The sequence below is a fragment of the Pelophylax lessonae genome (genome assembly GCF_965119305.1).
Source record: "Pelophylax lessonae genome assembly, chromosome: 6".
NCBI lineage: Eukaryota > Metazoa > Chordata > Amphibia > Anura > Ranidae > Pelophylax > Pelophylax lessonae.
This window is the reverse complement of record NC_138773.1, coordinates 295822551-295841474: the sequence shown is the minus strand read 5'-3', so window position 1 is coordinate 295841474 and position 18924 is coordinate 295822551. Positions and strand designations below refer to the sequence as shown.

At 44.5% G+C, this 18924-nt stretch overlaps 1 protein-coding gene across 1 annotated transcript in view; it reads right to left on the bottom strand.

Moving 5' to 3' along the window:
• The window catches only part of STK11IP (serine/threonine kinase 11 interacting protein), a 96823-nt gene that overhangs the window by 23423 nt on the left and 54476 nt on the right, over positions 1-18924 (bottom strand). The window contains exons 16-21 of the mRNA XM_082260938.1: positions 17127-17237; positions 8681-8882; positions 6215-6550; positions 2913-3028; positions 1189-1286; positions 911-1089 (exon numbers count right to left, since the gene is read on the bottom strand). Coding sequence (XP_082117064.1) covers positions 911-1089; positions 1189-1286; positions 2913-3028; positions 6215-6550; positions 8681-8882; positions 17127-17237 — 1042 coding nt within the window. The remainder of the gene's footprint in view (positions 1-910; positions 1090-1188; positions 1287-2912; positions 3029-6214; positions 6551-8680; positions 8883-17126; positions 17238-18924) is intronic.

Below are 18924 nucleotides of genomic sequence, written 5' to 3'. Positions count from 1 at the left end.
GATTACTATAGAAATGTCACTGGTACCCCCAAAAGTGTCAAAAATGTCAGTCAAGGGTCCGATCTGTCCGCCGCAATGTCGCAGTCCCGCAAAAAAAAAAAAAAAAAATCGCAGATCGCCGCCATTACGCGTTAAAAAAAAAAAAAAAAAAAACACCAAAAATGACAGAAATCTTTCCCTTAGTTAGTAAACGCAATAACTTTTGCGCAAACCAATCAAAATACGCTTATTGTGATTTTTTTTACCAAACATAGGTAGCAGAAAACAAATTGGCCAAAAATGTTAAAAAATTTAGATTCTTACATTTTTTTGGGGGGGAATTTCATATATAAAAAAATTTGAAAAATATTGTTATTTTTTCAAAATAAACGCTTTTTTTTGTTTATAGCGCAAAAAGTAAAAATCGCACAGGTGATCAAATACCACCAAAAGAAAGCTCTGTTTGTGGGAAAAAAAGGACGTAAATTTAGTTTGGGTACGGCATCGCACGACCGCGCAATTGACAGTTAAAGTCGCACAGCGCAGAATCGCAAAAAGTGGCCTGGACGTAAGACAGCAAAATCCTCCGGTGGTAAAGTGGTTAATGGACACCTGTAGTAGATTGTATTAACATAGTGCGACTGCTATGTGGTGCGATGCGGGGTGTCATTAACTTTTCATGGACACCTGTAGTAGATTGCATGAACATAGTGCGACTGCTATGTGGTGCGATGCGGGAAACGCAGCGATTCCTGTGCCTTTCCACCATTGCATCAGTGTGAACCGGCTATCCACTCTGGCCAATCCCAGATTTGCTTTATTAAGGATGCAGCTAAAATTTTTCTGTATGTCATGGCTTCCATTTTCATTACTTTTTTAAAGGATTTAAACTAAACACATAAAAAACAAGAATGTCCTTGGTTGTCCTCACCCAGAACGTTCTGTGCGAATGCTGTGCTGTAATGGCAGTTCCTGGTCAGCAGGGTGTAGGCCGCCTCAGGGGTGCCGAATCCTAGATGTAAGGTCTGTTTCTGCAGTCCAATGTGCAGGTGGGTGAGAGAAGTCAGATTCTGTTCCTCTCCGGGGCGCAGCCAATCACACGGAGGGCCGCTGTTGCAATACATATCAGTGTCAGCCCATTATATATTCAGCATAATAAAAAAGGGACAATATCCCACCAGGCCCTCCATGCCAATACAGTTTAGGTACCTAGTTTCTCCAGTTATCTCCAGAAAGTAGATTTTCCGATTGGAAACCACAACCAGAGCCCAAAACGCCCCCTCTTTCCCAAAACGAACAACAGGTACCTAAGCCAGACAGGAAGATGAACAACGATGGGTTAAATGAAACAGCAAAACCACAACTGATCACCCAGTAGTATAAAGAGGCCAAAGACAGATCAGATGAATGTCTACTGGCAAGCTTATACATAAACATGTATGCTGAGTTTACCACAGCATACATGTTCAAGCAAAGGGAAAGAGTGAAGAGAGGTGCAGTCAGACCGCTCCAAATGCCAACTTAAAGTGTTATTAAACCCACAACAGTAAAATCAGTCTGTATATGCAGTAAAGCATGCTTGTAGAACCTAAGTGGCTAATCCTCTGCATTGTGTAAAAAGGCTGTTTGATCCGGTCTTTTCTGATCCTCCCCTTCTTCAACAGTCCCCAATCCCTCTCCTGATAGAACCGAGTCCTAGGAGGCACTCTAGCAATACACACCAAACCGAGCATGTGCAGAGTTTTTTTTTTTTATCTTGGGAGGGTGCATGTGATCAGCACAGGGCCAATCAGCACTGTCCAGGCAGAGGGTCAGGGGTCCCGCAGCCTCAAAGGACAGGTAGAGGAGAATGAAAACTCCTCCTACAAGCTTTAACCAGACACGAATAGAAGTCACAAGACTTCAGTATACTGCTGATGAAAAAAGGAATTTAGCAGTTTAGATTTACTAAAATAATTGCATTTCCACATTAAGTTTACTGTGGGAGAGCAGATATAGTGAATGCAGAGTCCTGGGTTTAGTAACATTTTAAGAGTAGAAAGAAAGGAAAAGTTTTCAAACCTGTAATGTCCATCAGACCCATTAAGGCTGAACTCTTTATTAAATGCTTACATTGGTCCAGCACGGCAATCTCACCCCTGAGGGTCCGCTGGAGAAGCAGACAATACCTGTAGTAGTTAGTGCTACTACAGAGATAGCTGCAATCTTCCAGGTCCTATGCCAAAGATGCAACGCCACTGCCCCTACTTTCCACCAATGCAAGGTGCTCTATAGTGGCAGTGCCAAGCGATCAACCCATCCCTTGTGGTCAGTGTGCAGTGGGGCAATTGCTCAGAACAGGACCTGGACGATTGCTGGGATCGCTATAGTAGCATAGAGTACAGTTATTGTCACCTTCCTCAGCGGCCCCTCTGGTATGAGATAAGCATACAATGCACCAAGCTAGACCAATGCAAGTATGCAATAATGATCACACCAGGAATTCAGCTTTAAGGCTGGTGGATGGGCAGGTTTGCAGTTAGTTTCTGGAGGCCTGTAATCTGCCAACACCATATTTAGCACAATTGGTTGCAAAGCTAGCCATAGACAGATCGAAATTCAGCAGGAACCGGACAGATTTCAATCCATCTATGGGCAGGCTGGTTGTCCTAAAGTTGATCGATAGACTTCAGGACAACCAGGCTGTTGTTTTTTTATTGGATCACTGCAGGTGACTACAGCGGCCAGCAGTGCTCATTGTATTTGGATGGTTGGGAAACCTCTCGCTGTCAGAATACAATAGTACTGCGGAAGGGTTTCCCCCATTTACACATTCAATCAAGCAATTTTCTTTCCCTTTAACACATGCTTGAACAAAAGAAAATTGCATAATGTATAGACAGCCAAAAGCTATGCAGAACCTGACCTAACCTCCCCAAAAAACAAGGCCTCACCTTCATATAACATTGGAATTCCTCCATCTCCCCACCTAGGATCTCCATATCGAGATACAACTTTAGACGGTGATCAACTAGCCGGAAATCCAGAGTCTGATGTGGGCTGACAGAGGCTGGAGAGACACACAAGGAAGTGAGAAAGTATCGGGCACAACAATAAATCAATACATGCAATATTACCATCTTCCCAAGCAAGACAAAATCAGATTAGCAATAATGACATTAAAACAGACACAAATTTATATATATATATATATATATACACACACAAAAAAAATAAAAATATTAATATACACACACACACATATATATATATATATATACACACACACACATACATACACACACATACATACATACACACACGCATGCATATTATATATACACGCATGCATACACACATACACACACTGCTCAAAAAAATGAAAGAAACCCTTTGAAAAGACATCAGATCTCAATGGGGAAAAATATCATGCTGGATATCTATACTGATATGGACTGGGTAATGTGTTAGGAATGAAAGGATGCCACATCTTTTGATGGAAAAGAAAATCCACCTACAGAGCGCTGAATTCAAAAGACACCCCGAAAATCAAAGTGAAAAAATTATGCAGCAGGCTAGCCCATTTTGCTAAAATTTTATTGCAGCAACTCAAAATGGTACTCAGTAGTTTGTATGTCCCCCATGTCCCTGTATGCATGCCTGACAACGTCTGGGCATGCTCCTAATAGGACGATGGATGGTGTCCTGGGGTATTTCCTCCCATATCTGGACCAGGGCATCACTGAGCTCCTGAAAAGACTGAGGAGCAATCTGCCCCAGAGGTGTTCTATTGGATTTAGGTCAGGCGAGCGTGGGGCCATTCAATGATATCAATTCCTTCATCCTCCAGGAACTGGCTGCATACTCTCGCCACATAAGGCCGTGCACCAGGAGGAACCCAGGACCCACTGCACCAGTGAAGGGGGTCCGACAATGGGTCCAAGGATTTCATCCAAATATCTAATGGCAGTCAGGGTGCCATTGTCTAGCCTGTAGAGGTCTGTGTGTCCCTCCATGGATATGCTTTCCCAGACCATCACTGACCCACCACCAAACTGGTCATGCGGAACAATGTTACAGGCAGTATAATGTTCTCCATGGCTTCTCCAGACCCTTTCACGTCTGTCACATGTGCTCAGGGTGAACCTGCTCTTACCTGTGAAAAGCACAGGGCGCCGATTCTGGTGTTCACTGGCAAATGCCAATCAAGCTCCATGGTGCCCGGCAGTGAGCAAAGGGCCCACTAGAGGACGTTGGGCCCTCAGGCCGCTCTTATGAAGACTGTTTCTAATTGTTTGGTCAGAGACATTCACACCAGTGGCCTGCTGGAGTTCATTTTGTAGGGCTCTGGCAGCGCTCATCTTAGATCTCCTTGCACAAAGGAGCAGATACCGGTCCTGCTGATGGGTTAAAGGGACCTTCTACGGCCCTGTCCAACTCTCCTAGAGTAACTGCCTGTCTCCTGGAATCTCCTCCGTGCTCTTGAGACTGTAGTGGGAGACACAGCAAACCAACTGGCAATGTCATGTATTGATCTGCCATCCTAAGGGAGTTGGACTGCCTGTGCCACCTCTATAGGGTCCAGGTATCACCTCATGCTACCAGTAGTGACACTGACCCTAGCCAAATGTAAAACCAGAAAAGTCAGAAAAGACGAGTAGGGAAAAAAATGTCAGTGACTTCCACCTGTAAAACCATTCCTGTTTTGGGGGTTGAGTCACTGTTGCCCCGCCAGCCCTGTGCATCAACATCCCCACTGGCTAGTTGGGGCAGGAGCGCACCGGCGGAGGTGTGCGCTTGCCCCCCCAGCACCACGCACACAACCGACTTAGTACTACGTCGGTTTGCGCAGCCGAGCCTGTCTGGCGCAGTAAAACTGCGGCGGGCGGTCGGCAAGTGGTTAATATTGTAAGTCGCAGGTAATGTAATAACAAAGCTTCCTCCAGTCTTCCTCCAGTTGTACAGGCTCTACTCCTGTACTGAAATGGCTTACTCTGATTTCACTGCACACTGTGAGCCTTTCAGAACCTGCAGGTAGTCAGCTAGAGCCCTCCTCATGTCCTGGCTGCAGGAAGTCCAGCATCATCTAGCTCTTTTCTTCCCTAGCCTAAGTGTCTCAGGCCCACCCCTTTGATCCAATGGATTTCAGTTCTTTCAAACATGGAGGCTCAACATCACATGTGGGCGTTACCAAGGGCATTCTGCATGGGCAGGAACTCACACTCCTCCAAGTCAACATTCATCCATCCAGGCATTTTGATATTTGCATTATCTTTCCCCAATGTCAGCCCATCACTTGCATCGGAGCTGAAGGTTCCTGACTGGGGTACTGAGGCTGGGTGCTGTGATGTTTACAGGAAGCCATGTACAGCATCCTGCAGGCCCCTCCCACCAGCCATCATTTACCTGCATTGCATAGTGAAGCACTGAGACCTAAGGATGAGGCATTGAGTATAAAATAAAATATGCATTAAAAACAAAGTTTTTTTTAAACTTTTATTAGCATCTAAATAAGGGGGGAAAGGGAAGAATTAAAGAACGCAAACTATAAGCAGATTAAAGTGATACTAAACACACTGTTTAATTTACATTGCCTTCTATTTCTGTATATGGATGATTGCACTATTTAAAAAAAAAAATTAATAATTTTAAGTAACTTTTTACTTATCGAAATACAGCTGTGTTTTAGTCTTAGAATAGGAGGGAGGTGAAGCCTCTGCCAATCTTCATGCAATATCCCACCCCCATTGTGTTTAGCTGCTTAGGGAGCATGGAGGTGGGAGGAGGGAGTGACTGTTATTTACCACTGTGTATACACCCACGTGTGACTCAGTAGTCACATGGGCTGCTCACTGAAAACTGAGCATGTGCAGAGCTGCCACCACAGCTGCAAAATCCCTAGCTGAAATGGGGACATGGAAAGAAGGGGAGACAGAGAACAGCAGGATCAACCAGGTTTTTTGCATGTGGGTTCAGTGACACTAACTTTAAAGCTTATATAAGGTTATCTTGATTGGGTTTAATGGCATAATTCTTTGTAATCACTCAGGTTCCTATGTTTCATATGCCTGCTCCAGCAGTTCCTGAGAGTGCCGAATATGAAAATGATAGTTGGATCAGAGACAGGAGTATGACTTATTACAACTAATTTGTGCATACGATGAGATACTACACATTCCACATCCGTACTGTTCTAGCATTGCTTTATAAGCCCACAACAACATACAAACCCCTATAAAAGTTTTGGATAACTCACTTGGACTAACTTGCCAGTTGTCCTGGAGAACCATGCTATTCTGTCTGGCCGGAGGGGTCGCAGTGAGAGATCCATAACTTCCGGTCGGGCCGGTAACGTTGGCATCTGATATGGTCGTGCTGTTCAATATGCTGTCGCTGCCACCCAGACAGCTGCTGCCTGTTCCTGAACTGTCTCTTTCATCTCCACCCAGATAGAACTTTTGCCCCCTGCTCTCAGCGCCCTCTGGTGGCAGGTCACTGGGAGAGGATTGGGTTGGCGTGCTAGAGTAGCTGGTGTGGTCTACCGGGGCCAGGATGACGTGGAAACTCCCACACGACGGGCAGCCGGTATGATCTGTAGAGACACAGAGAACAATGCACTCAGTCTCATATAAAATGACAGTTTTGCGCAACCTGTAATTTCCAAGCCTGCAGATAAATAACAGATTATGTTACTTTTCACAATGGTGGATCCATAGTCACATGTGATAGAAAGCCAGAACCATCGTAATTATATGACGCAGGGATAGAAGATAAGAAATGTAAAGATCAGAGGACAGTATTATTTAGTGGATCATTGCTATTAATAATAATTGCTGGTTCACCGGAGGAACTCAGAACTTAAACTTTCTTTGTACAATGAAGCAGCAGTGAATAACATTTGTTAAAACTGAACTCCACGATCCAAACCTCTGTGTACCCTTATCTCCTTGTTCCCATGTACATTAAAACAACATTTTTTTTAAAGGGTAAGTTCGCCTTTAGTAACAGGTTACACCCAGATTTAGGGTGAAACCTCTTACCGGAGAACACCTGCCTGTGCCCATTCAATCCCCCCGATAGTGGGCAGGGGATCTTCTTCCCACACCCATTGTCACAATTTAAAAAAGAAGTGTGACTCCGCCCACACAGCCTCATCATTCATTCACAGCGATCGTTGAATGAATGGTCTGTCATTGCGGCTGACGGAGTGCAGTTTCCAATGACTTGCGAGGGTGCTAGTGAGCAGCACGGGAAGGAGCTGTGGCCAGGCATGAGATGATCTCAGAGGGTCAATGACCCATGAATGGTAAAACACTGACACTATGAGGGTGTATGTAGGAGGTGTTCCTTGTTTCCTAGTAAGCAGCCACATAGCCAATCACGCACCACCTAGCAGCCAATAAATGCCCATGGGGAGGTCACAAAGGGGTGCTGTAACTACCTACGGAAGGAAACGGGATGTAACCACGTCACTGCTACTTTCTCTAAACTAAAGAAAAAACAGAAACACGACTGGGAGCCTTCACAGAGATCATAGCGGTGCCCAGTCACAGAAAACAAAAGTTGCCCTGCACGGGCTTAAAGCATATTTCCACTTTTGCAGTCAAATTTGGAAAATCCTAATATACACTATATTAGCAAAAGTATTGGGACACCTGCCTTTACACACACATGAACTTTAATGGCATCCCAGTCTTAGTCCGTAGGGTTCAATATTGAGTTGGCCCACCCTTTGCAGCTATAACAGCTTCAACTCTTCTAGGAAGGCTGTCCACAAGGTTTTGGAGTGTGTCTATGGGAATGTTTGACCATTCTTCCACTGATGTGGAGAAGACTTGGCTTGCAGTCTCCGCTCTAATTCATCCCAAAGGTGTTCTATCAGGTTGAGGTCAGGACTCTGGGCAGGCCAGTCAAGTTCCTCCACCCCAAACCCGCCCATCCATGTCTTTATGGACCTTGCTTTGTGCACTGGTGCGCAGTAATGTTGGAACAGGAAGGGGCCGTCCCCAAACTGTTCCCACAAAGTTGGCAGCATGAAATTGTCCAAAATGTCTTGGTATGCTTATGCCTTAGGAGTTCCCTTCACTGGAATTAAGGGGCCAAGCCCAACCCCTGAAAAACAACCCCACACCATAATTCCACCCTCCTCCAAATGATTTGGACCAGTGCACAAAGCAAGGTCCATAAAGACATGGATGAGCGAGTTTGGGGTGGAGAAACTTGACTGGCCTGCCAGTCCTGACCTCAACCCGATAGAACACCTTTTGGGATGAATTAGAGAGGAGACTGCGAGCCAGGTCTCGCAGAATGGCCAAACATTCCTATAGACACACTCCTAAACCTTGTGGACAGCCTTCCCAGAAGAGTTGAAGCTGTTATAGCTGCAAAGGGTGGGCCAACTCAATACTGAACCCTACGGACTAAGACTGGGATGCCATTAAAGTTCATGTGTGTGTAAAGGCAGGCGTCCCAATACTTTTGGTTATAAAAGTGTATATTTGGTATGTGTTGCCATTCACACAACATGCGTGAAATTTCTTTTCTAAAAATGATTTCTTACATTATAGATATTTCTCAGGGGAAGATCTCATGGCTGACACCACGTTTTTTTGCACAATGTCTGAGTGACTGTGTCCTAATACAGCCCAAAGAGGATATAGTGTTTTCCCTTCTACCAGTGGATTGAATGACATGAGTGGATGCATAGTGGTCCTATAGTCACCTGAGTGGTTATTGTGCAGACCATGTGACATCTTGTCCTGAATTTGCCCATCCCCCTCAGCGCTGAAGACCACGCCGCTGTCGTCCTGGTGGATGAATTCAGTTTTGCACTTGAGGCACTGCAGTTTGGGAGGACCTTCTTCCCCCTCAGCGATGAGTCTTAGGTTCTCTTCCAGAATGGGATTCAACACATCCAACAGTGTCTAGATGAACAAAACACAATGTGATTTAAAGCAGTATTAAACCCAAAACCACAAATGTAATATATTGCAGTAGTGATGCACTGAAGTTTCGGTCACCAAAAATTATCATAGGTCATGAAAAATGCATCAGTAACGCAACACGGGTGCATTTTCAATGCATTTTCCATTCATTTCAATGGGGAGGTGCATTTTGTTTTTTAAAGCAGCAGTAAACCCAAAGATTTGCCAGTTAAAAAAAAAACAGTTACATTTCTGGCACATTCCAGGAATGTAACTGTCACATTGGTTGTGCTCTCAACCAAACTGTCAAACCATCCCAATGGCTGCTGTCCTAATTTATCACATGTGCAGCATCATGGCAGTTGAAGATTAAACAGAGGCCAAGATGGCAGCTTCCTCAGCTGAAAAGGATAGGAGGGTTTACTTCCACTTTAACTGACCAAATATGCACCAAAAGTGCAGCAGGCAGGATTTTTAACACCGCTTCAATAGGTGTCAATAATATTATTTAACCACTTACTACTCGCCCGCCGTCAAAGGACGGCGGAGCGGTGTAGCTATTATCCTGGGACGCCGTCATATGACGGCGCACCAGAACAGCCTCTCTTGCTAGGACACGGCGCGTTCCCGATCTCGGTAAAGAGTCAATGACATGACTCTTTACCCATGTGATCGGCTGTGTCCTCTTCCTCACAGGGGAGACAAAAACAAGTAATCAGGGCACCTTCTCCCGTGCCACCAGAAGTGACGAGCAGGGCCGGTGCAGTGCATTGTGGGACTCCGACGTCACCGAAGAGGACACGGAAGAGGACGCTCTGGCTTCAGCTGCCCACATCTGAGATGGCAGCGCTGGACAAGACATTTTCCAGGTAAGTATTTCTTCTAAAAAGGTAAGTGAACCCGGGGACAGTTCAGAGGCGATCATTACTTAAATGCACTAGCCCTGACTGTCCCGGGGGTATTTTTATCGAATAATTTTTTTTCAAGCTGGAACTCCGCTTTAAGTGACTCATTTTTCAAATATGTTTGAATCCATAGTAACCATTTAGTACTAAAAGAATTTAGGGAATTAGTGTTGCAAGATATCACTCCTTTATATATACGATGAAGATTAACTCTATGAGCAACTTCTGATATGTCGGGGGCTAGGTCAGTTTACATTTTTTTACTGATCACAAAACGAGAAGCGATGAGGATTTGTGAAATGATAGTGCGTCGCTGTACGGGGAACTTCTCTATATGGAGATTAATCTGTTCTGGACTGCCCCACGCACATATACTGCGGCAGGGCCGCCCTCCTGTCTGAAATCACCTACCTGTACGTCATTCCGTGCACGTGGTCTGGGGCGCGCAATGCCAGAGGCCTGCTCCTGCTGTGATTGGACACGCTGGTCCGCAGACCCGATGTTCGCTGGCACCGGGAGATCGTTTGTGTGAGAGAGGCAGAACGGCAGTCTGCCTATGAAACAAGACAGACCACCGTTCCGTGAGAGGGGAAGATGGAGATCCTGTATTTCTGCTAAGCAGGAACACAGATCTCGGTCTTCAAGCACCTCCCACACACACACAGTTAGCAAGCAATCCTAGGGAACACATTTATCCCTTTGATCACCCGATGTTAACCCCTTTCCCTGCCAATGTCATTAGTACAGTGACAGGGCACTAGTAAGTTACTAATAAGTGAAGAAACAGGCTGAAAAACTCGGCTTATACTCGAGTATATACGGTACCTGATATCAGCCTCTGGAAACCCCTATACAGCAGAGCTGAGACTAGGAGAAGAAGAAGCAGCACAAGAAACCAGTAAATTGTGTTTCATTGCCCATGCTAACAAGGAAAACATGGAGAGGAGAGGAGATTGATAGAGAGATGAGCTTATCAGCCTACTAATTCTCCTCTCGCTGTCCAGTCATAAGGGAGGGAAAAGACCTGTAAGTGCTACTAAACTATAAGAGAGTAAAACCAGGTCTGATACCCTGCCAGTCAGGAATGTACGGTGTGAAAGTGCAGTGTGAATCTCAGTACTGGATTGACAGAATACAAATCCTTTGGTAGATAAAACAGCTCCCATAAGGCTTCATTCACACTTGAGCCTAGCGTTTTCACGCGTTTTTTTACCGCGATTTTACCGTGATTTTCAGGCGTTTTTGGAGGAAGGCATTGCCTTTGATCAAAAAAGCTGGTAATCAGCCCAAAAAGAAGCTCATGTACTTTTTTTCAGCTACAGGCGTTTTGCTTCAGGCGTTAAAACGCTCAGATGTGAACAGGGGCCATTTAAATGAATGGGGTTTTACTTGTTGGGCGTTTTGGAATGTTTTTTCTAGCGTTTTTTGGAGCTGAAAAACGCTCAAAAACGCCCAGGTGTGAATGGAGCCTAAACGGGGGAATGCTCACAGTGTAGCATTATGGTGGAAAGTCCCACAGCCATTTGCACTCAAGCATGTTTGGGTTGCAGACCAGTTGACTCTGCGGAGTAGTAAAAGAAATAACACGTGTGTGCATAAAGCTGTTGGTGGAAAATGAGAAACAGGAAACTGGAGCGGTGAATTAATATACAATTTTGCAAGAAAATTTGCAAAACAGCAAGTGAAACTTTAGCTCTGTTACAACAGGCTTATTGTGAACATTCCATAAAGAAATCAAGAGTTTTTGAATGGCAAAGGCGGTTTTAAGGAGGGGAGGGAAGATGTCAAATATGATGCAAATGGGCAGACAAATGACAGGAAAGGACGGACGCAGGAAACTCTTGTATATGCTCCATGCATCACAAAGGGATAGTTCACTACGAGTTCAAAGAACATGGTACAATGGTCAACCAACATTGTGACTTGGAAATTCTGAAAATGTTACAGAAATCTGTTTGGAGGATAAGATCGCAACTCTGGCCTGACAAAAGCACTTTTCCACCATGACAATACTCCTGCACAAACAAGAAGTCAATTCCTGGAATTAAATGGTCACACTTCATGTCTATTTCACCTATGTATTGAGTTTGCCTGTAGTTCAGCTTTAAAGAACTAAGAAAAGGACCAGATACATCAAGAAAATCAACCTACTGCCTTTAGGAAACTTTCCAAAAATTTGAAAGAAAATTATTTTCAGAATGGAGTTGAAAGGTCAGGGTTTAGGAATATAAATTTTACACAGGATGACATGTCCAGGCCGGTCATCAGGATGGAAGAATGCATGCCAGCAAAGAGGTGCGTGCAGCTTTGAACTTCGCGAACCATTACATCTATTCTACCGGCGGTGAAGGACGGACATGTAGCTGCTTGTGCGGCATAGCTCGGTGCCTTCACATCCCAACCTACAAAGGTCACCAGCTTTCTTCTGCCAGCTAAACACGGCTTTACACTTCATATATTTATTGAGTGATATTATCAAGTTTAAACAGGACTTATCTGGAGATCTGCATTGCCTGGCCCAGATGTTTATGGTGTATTGGAGTGTATGGAAGTATGAAAATAAGAACTGACAGACAAAGAAGGACTCCGCCAGGTTGCTGTGGATGGAAGGTTATGTTTGCACAGAATGCGATTTTGTTTTCATTTGAAAAAAATCCAAGTTTTAGTGAACATGATAAAGATTATGACAGCCCGCAACTCCTATAAATAGACGGTATGACTGTATACTAGAGCTGCACGATTAATCGTATGAAAATCGCGATCTCGATTCACCCCCCCTGACGATCTAAACCGGACATATGCTCGATTCTTTGCATAGCTGAGGGAGCAGAGAAAACAGCTGTGGAAAACTCCCAGTAACTATAAACAAAATGATTACATTGTATCTTTCCTCCTGCAAACGCCTATCAGCATTTTTAAGTCTCCCAGTAACTATAAACAAAATGATTACATTGTATCTTTTCCTTCCCTCTGCCAGGGAGAAAGGAAGTTTAACCTCTTAAAGACTAGACCTTTTTCTGACACTTGTTGCTTGCAAGTTAAAATCAGTTTTTTTTGCTAGAAAAGTACTTAGAACCCCCAAACATTTTATATATTTTTTAGCAGAGACCCTACAGAATAAAATGGCGATTGTTGTAATATTTTATGTCACACTGTATTTGCGCAGCAGTCTTTCAAACGCAATTAATAAACTTTAATGAATAAAAAAAAAAAACGTAACAGTAAAGTTATCCCAATTTTTTTTTTGTTACACAGAGAATCGTGATCTTTATTCCAAGCTAAAAAATCGTGATTCTCATTTTGGCCAGAATCGTGCAGCTATACTGTATACCACTTTAGTGAAGTATTAAGAGGAGAAACCTCAGTCAATGCTTCCCTGGAAATGCAGACCATTGTCCGTACAAGCAGCAATGTCTTCTGGGTAAATTCCATTTTTACATGGCAGTCCCATTGCCTTCAGAAAAGATGGGCACACTTTGAAAAACTCCTCATCTTAGAGTTGAAATACACAATTTTATTCAAGTACTCACGCCGCGTGTAAAAAAATTATACAGTATCTTTTCATGTAACAACACTGAAGAAATTACACTTTGCGACAATGTAAAGTAGTGAGTGTACAGCTTGTATAACAGTGTAAATTTGCTGTCCCCTCAAAATAACTCAACACACAGCCATTAATGTCTAAACCGCTGGCAACAAAGTGAGAACACCCCTAAGTGACAATGTGCAAACTGGGCCCAAAGTGTCAATATTTTGGTCACCATTATTTTCCAGCAATACCTTAACCCTCTTGGGCATGGAGTTCACCAGAGCTTCTCAGGTTGCCACTGGGGCCCTCTTCCACTCCTCCATGACGACATCACAGAACTGTCGGACGTTAGAGACCTTGCGCTCCTCCACCTTCTGTTTGAGGATGACCCACAGATGCTCAATAGGGTTTAGGTCTGGAGACATGCTTGGCCAGTCCATCACCTTTACCCTCAGCTTCTTTAGCAAGGCAGTGGTTGTCTCCGAAGGGAAGGGATCATGCTTTGCTTCAGTATGTCACAGTACATGATAGCATTCATGGTTCCCTCAATGAACTGTAGCTCCCCAGTGCCGGCAGTACTCATGCAGCCCCAGACCATGACACTCCCACCACCATGCTTGACTGTAGGCAAGACACACTTGTCTTTGTACTCCATACCTGGTTGCCACCACACACGCTTGGCACCATCTGAACCAAATAAGTTTATCTTGGTCTCATCAGACTACAGGACATGGTTCCAATAATCCATGTCCTTAAGCCCCGTACACACGTACCAATTGTCGGCCGTAAATATTCGGCCGCCGACCGATCGGCCAATTGTAGGCTTGTTAGTATGATGCTTCCGACAGCCGACAGCGCATTTTCGGCCGAACAGAATCTGTCGTGCAGACTTTAAAATATTTGTTGGCCGTCACCAGAACGGCCGATTGTTCGCCAGTCAGTACAGAATTCGGCCGACAAACAGAAGATGAGCAAGACTGGGCATGCTCAGAGAAGAAAAAACACACGGAAAGTTAACCATCACATGACATCACTTCTGCAGTCGGCTGTTGTTGGCCGACAAAATTTGTGTGCAGTCTTTAGCACTTTTCAACCGACAGGACAGCACCGTTTCGGCCGACATTCGGTACGTGTGTACGGGACTTTAGTCTGCTTGTCTTCAGCAAACTGTTTGCGGGTTTTCTTGTGCATCATCTTTAGAAGAGGCTTCCTTCTGGGATGACAGCCATGCAGACCAATTTGATGCAGTGTGCGGCGTATGGTCCGAGCACTAATCAGTAGTTTGTATGGCCGCCACGTGCTTCTATGCACGCCTGACAACGTCAGACGACAGATGGTGTCCTGCAATATTTCCTCCCAGATCTGGACCAGAGCATCACTGAGCTCCTAAAGAGACTGAGGTGCAACCTGGAGGAGTTGGATGGAATGAAATATAATGTCCCAGAGGTGTTCTATTGGATTTAGGTCAGGCTAGCGTGGGGGCCATTCAGTGGTATCAATTCCTTCATCCTCCAGGAACTGGCTGCATACTCTCGCCAAATGAGGCCGGGCATTGTCGTGTACCAGGAGGAACCCAGGACCCACTGCACCAGCGTAGGATCTGACAAAGGGTCCAAGGATTTCATCCTGATACCCGATGGCAGTCAGGGTGCCATTGTCTAGCCTGTAGAGGTGTGTTCATCCCTCCATGGATATGCCTTCCTAGATCATCACTCACCCACCACCAAACTGGTCGTGCTGAACGATGTTACAGGCAGCAGAACGTTCTCCACAGCTTCTCCAGGCCTGTTCACGTCTGTCACATGTGCTCAGGGTGAACCTGCTCTCATCTGTGAAAAGCACAGGGCACCAGTGGCAGACCTGCCAATTCTGGTGTTCAATGGCAAATGCCAGTCGAGCTCCATGGTGCCGGCAGTGAGCACAGGGCCCATTAGAGGATGTTGGGCCCTCAGGCCGCCCTCAAGAAGTTTGTTTGTTTGGTCAGATACATTCACACCCGTGGACTGCTGGAGGTCGTTTTGTAGGACTCTGGCAGTGCTCACCCTGTTCCTCCTTGCACAAAGGAACAGATACCGGTCCTGCTGATGGGTTAAGGACCTTCTACAGGCCTGTCCAGCTCTCCTAGAGAAACTGCCTGTCTCCTGGAATCTCCTCCATGTTCTTAGACGGTGCTGGGAGACACAGCACACCTTCTTGCAGTGGCACGTATTGATGAGCCATACTGGAGGAGTTTGACTGCCTGTGGAAGCTCTATAGGGTCCAGGTATCGCCTCATGCTACCAGTAGTGACACTGACCCTAGCCAAATGCAAAACTAGTGGAAAATAGTCAAAAAAGAGGTGTAGGGAAAAAAATGTCAGTGGCCTCCATCTGGAAAACCATTCCTGTTTGGAGGTGGTCTCATGGTTTAGCTGAAACTGATTTACAACCCCCTCTGCTACTTAACGGACTAGATCAATATCCCAGGAGTTTAAATTACATGATGCTATTCTTTGATTAAAAGGTGCTCCTTTCATTTTTTTTTTTAGGTGTGTGTGCGTGCGTGCGTGCGTGCGCGTGTGTATCACACACTATATTGTCAAAAGTATTGGGACACCTGCCTTTACACACATGTGGACTTTAATGGCATCCCAGTCTTAGTCTGTAGGGTTCAATATTGAGTTGGCCCACCCTTTGCAGCTATAACAGCTTCAACTCTTCTAGGAAGGCTGTCCACAAGGTTTAGGGGTGTGTCTATGGGAATGGTTGAACATTCTTCCAAGAAGCACATGAGGTCAGGCACTGATGTTGGAGAGAAAGCCTGGCTTGCAGTCTGCGCTTTAATTCATCCCAAAGGTGTTCTATCGGGTTGAGGTCAGGACTCATGTGCATGCCAGTCATATTCCTCCACCCCAAACTAGTTCATCCATGTCTTTATGGACCTTGCTCTACTCTATTTCAAACTGAAAAATGTTTGGCTATGCACGCACTGGATTATGCCAAATTGCCAATATCTATTATCCGTCAGGATTTTAGGGACTTCAAATGATTTGCAGTTCAAAAAAGGAGAAAATTATTTTTGCCCGTAATAAGCAAATTACATTCTTGCAGCCCAGGTGCAAAGTGTGAATCAAAGGTTCTACCGATTTCTAGTTAAAGTGGTAGTAAACATCAGACATGAAATATGAAAAAAGCATATCCCTCTACAGCAGTGATGAAGAACCTTGGCACCCCAGATGTTTTGGAACTACATTTCCCATGATGCTCATGCACTCTGCAGTGTAGTTGAGCTTAATGGGAAATATAGTTTCAAAACATCTGGGGTGCCAGGGTTCCCCATAACTACTCTAGTGTGTAGAATCCAGAGCACTAAGTGTCATTTCTGTCTGCTGCCTCCTTCCTCTGCTATCAGCATGAGTCACTTCTGACAAGTTTTCCTGACCCCAAGATATAAAAAGGTGACAGTGGAGGGATCGCCAGCACACAGGAACAGAGCTGAAGCTTTTAATCTCAGTCTGTGTGCTGTGGTAAAGGGGGTGTCCCTTCCCTCCAATCAGCTCTCACTGAGCTCTGCAGAGTGTAATTTTAGCTCCCTCCCCCTGTTTTCTGACCGCTCAAACAAGCTTTATAAATTCTACAATTCGAACGGCTGTAGAAGAGTGAACATTGTAGATAAACGGGTACAACTTACGTAGGATGATTTGTTTCATCTCTGTGTACCACCTGAGGCCAGTCACTTCACTTTACATTCACTTTAGTAGCTGCGATGTCAGACCCTGCGAATGCTAAAGTTGGTTCATAGTATTTTTGCATTGTCTTGCTATTGGCTCACCTTTATGGAGATCTCAGATGTGTTGTCCAGTACCACGTAGCGGGCACACTGCTTTTCCTCACACACCGAATGAAAGAACAGCGCCAGCACAGGAAGCTCTTGCTCTTCCCCCTAAAAGAGATAAAGTGTTTTTAAAGTAAAATGATTGTCGAAAACTAGAACCACAAATATCTTAGTTATATGCCCAATACACCCAACCATCCCAGCTTCCAACACCTTTCCCCCACAACAAATCCTGGTCGCCTGCCTATCTCATGGGTTTCTCTATCTCCTCTATCCATCTGCTCAAAAAAATTAATAGAACACTTTTATTGAGAGTATAGCATTAAGTCAATTAAACTCCTGGGAGATTGATATGGTCTGTTAAGAAGCAGAGGGGGTTGTTAATTAGTTTCAGCTGCTTTGGTGTTAATGAAAATAACAGGTGCACTAGATGGGCAACAACAAAAACAGGAGTGGTTTTACAGTTGGAGGCCACTGATATTTTTTCCCTACTCATTTTTTCTGACTGGTTTCCACTAGTTTTGCATTTGGTTAGGGTCAGTGTCACTACAGGTAGCATGAGGCAATACCTGGACCCTATAGAGCAGGGATCCTCAAACTACGGCCCTCCAGCTGTTGCGGAACTACACATGCCATTAGGCATTATAAAACTCTGACATTTATAGATATGACTAAGCATGATGGGAATTGCAGTTCCTAAACAACTGGAGGGCCAAGTTTGAAGATCCCTGTTATAGAGGTTGCACAGGCAGTCCAACTCCTCCAGGATGGCACATCAATAGGTACCATTGCCAGAAGGTTTGCTGTTCCCAGCACAGTCTCAAGAGCATGGAGGAGATTCCAGGAGACACACAGTTACTCTAGGAGAGCTGGACAGGGCTGTAGAAGGTCCTTAACCCATCAGCAGGACCGGTATCTGCTCCTTTGTGCAAGGAGGAACAGGATGAGCACTGCCAGAGCCCTACAAAATGACCTCCAGCAGGCCCCTGCTATGAATGTATCTGACCAAACAGTCAGAAACCGAATTAAAGAGGGTTGGCAAACTTACAAAATCTGCAGGGGATAAATATTTTCCCCACTGAATGTGTAATATATATATATATATATATATATATATATATATATATATATATATATATATATATATATATATATATATATACACACACACACACACACACACACACACACACACACAGTATATATACACACACACACACACACACACACACACACACATACACATACACATATATATATATATATATATATATATATATATATATATATATATATACACACACACACACACACATACATACATACACACACACACACACACACACACACTTCAAAAAAATTAAAAGGAACACTCTGAAAACACATCAGATCTCAATGGGGAAACATATCATGCTGAATATCTGTACTGGTATGGACTGGGTAATGTGTTGGAAACAAAAGGATGCCACATTGATGAAAATGAAAAAACTCAACCTATAGAGGGCTGAATTTAAAGACTCCCCGAAAATCAAAGTGAAAAAATTATGCAGCAGGCTAGTCCATTTTACTGAAATTTCATTGCAGCGACTCAAAATGGTACTCAGTAATTTGTATGGCCCCCACATGCTTGTATGTCTGCCTGACAACAATGGGACATGCTCCTAATGAGACAATGGATGGTTTTCTGGGGTATTTCCTCCCAGATCTGGACCAGGGCATCACTGAGCTCCTGAACAGACTGAGGTGCAACCTGGTGGCGTCTGATGGACCAAAACATAATGTCCCAGAGGTGTTC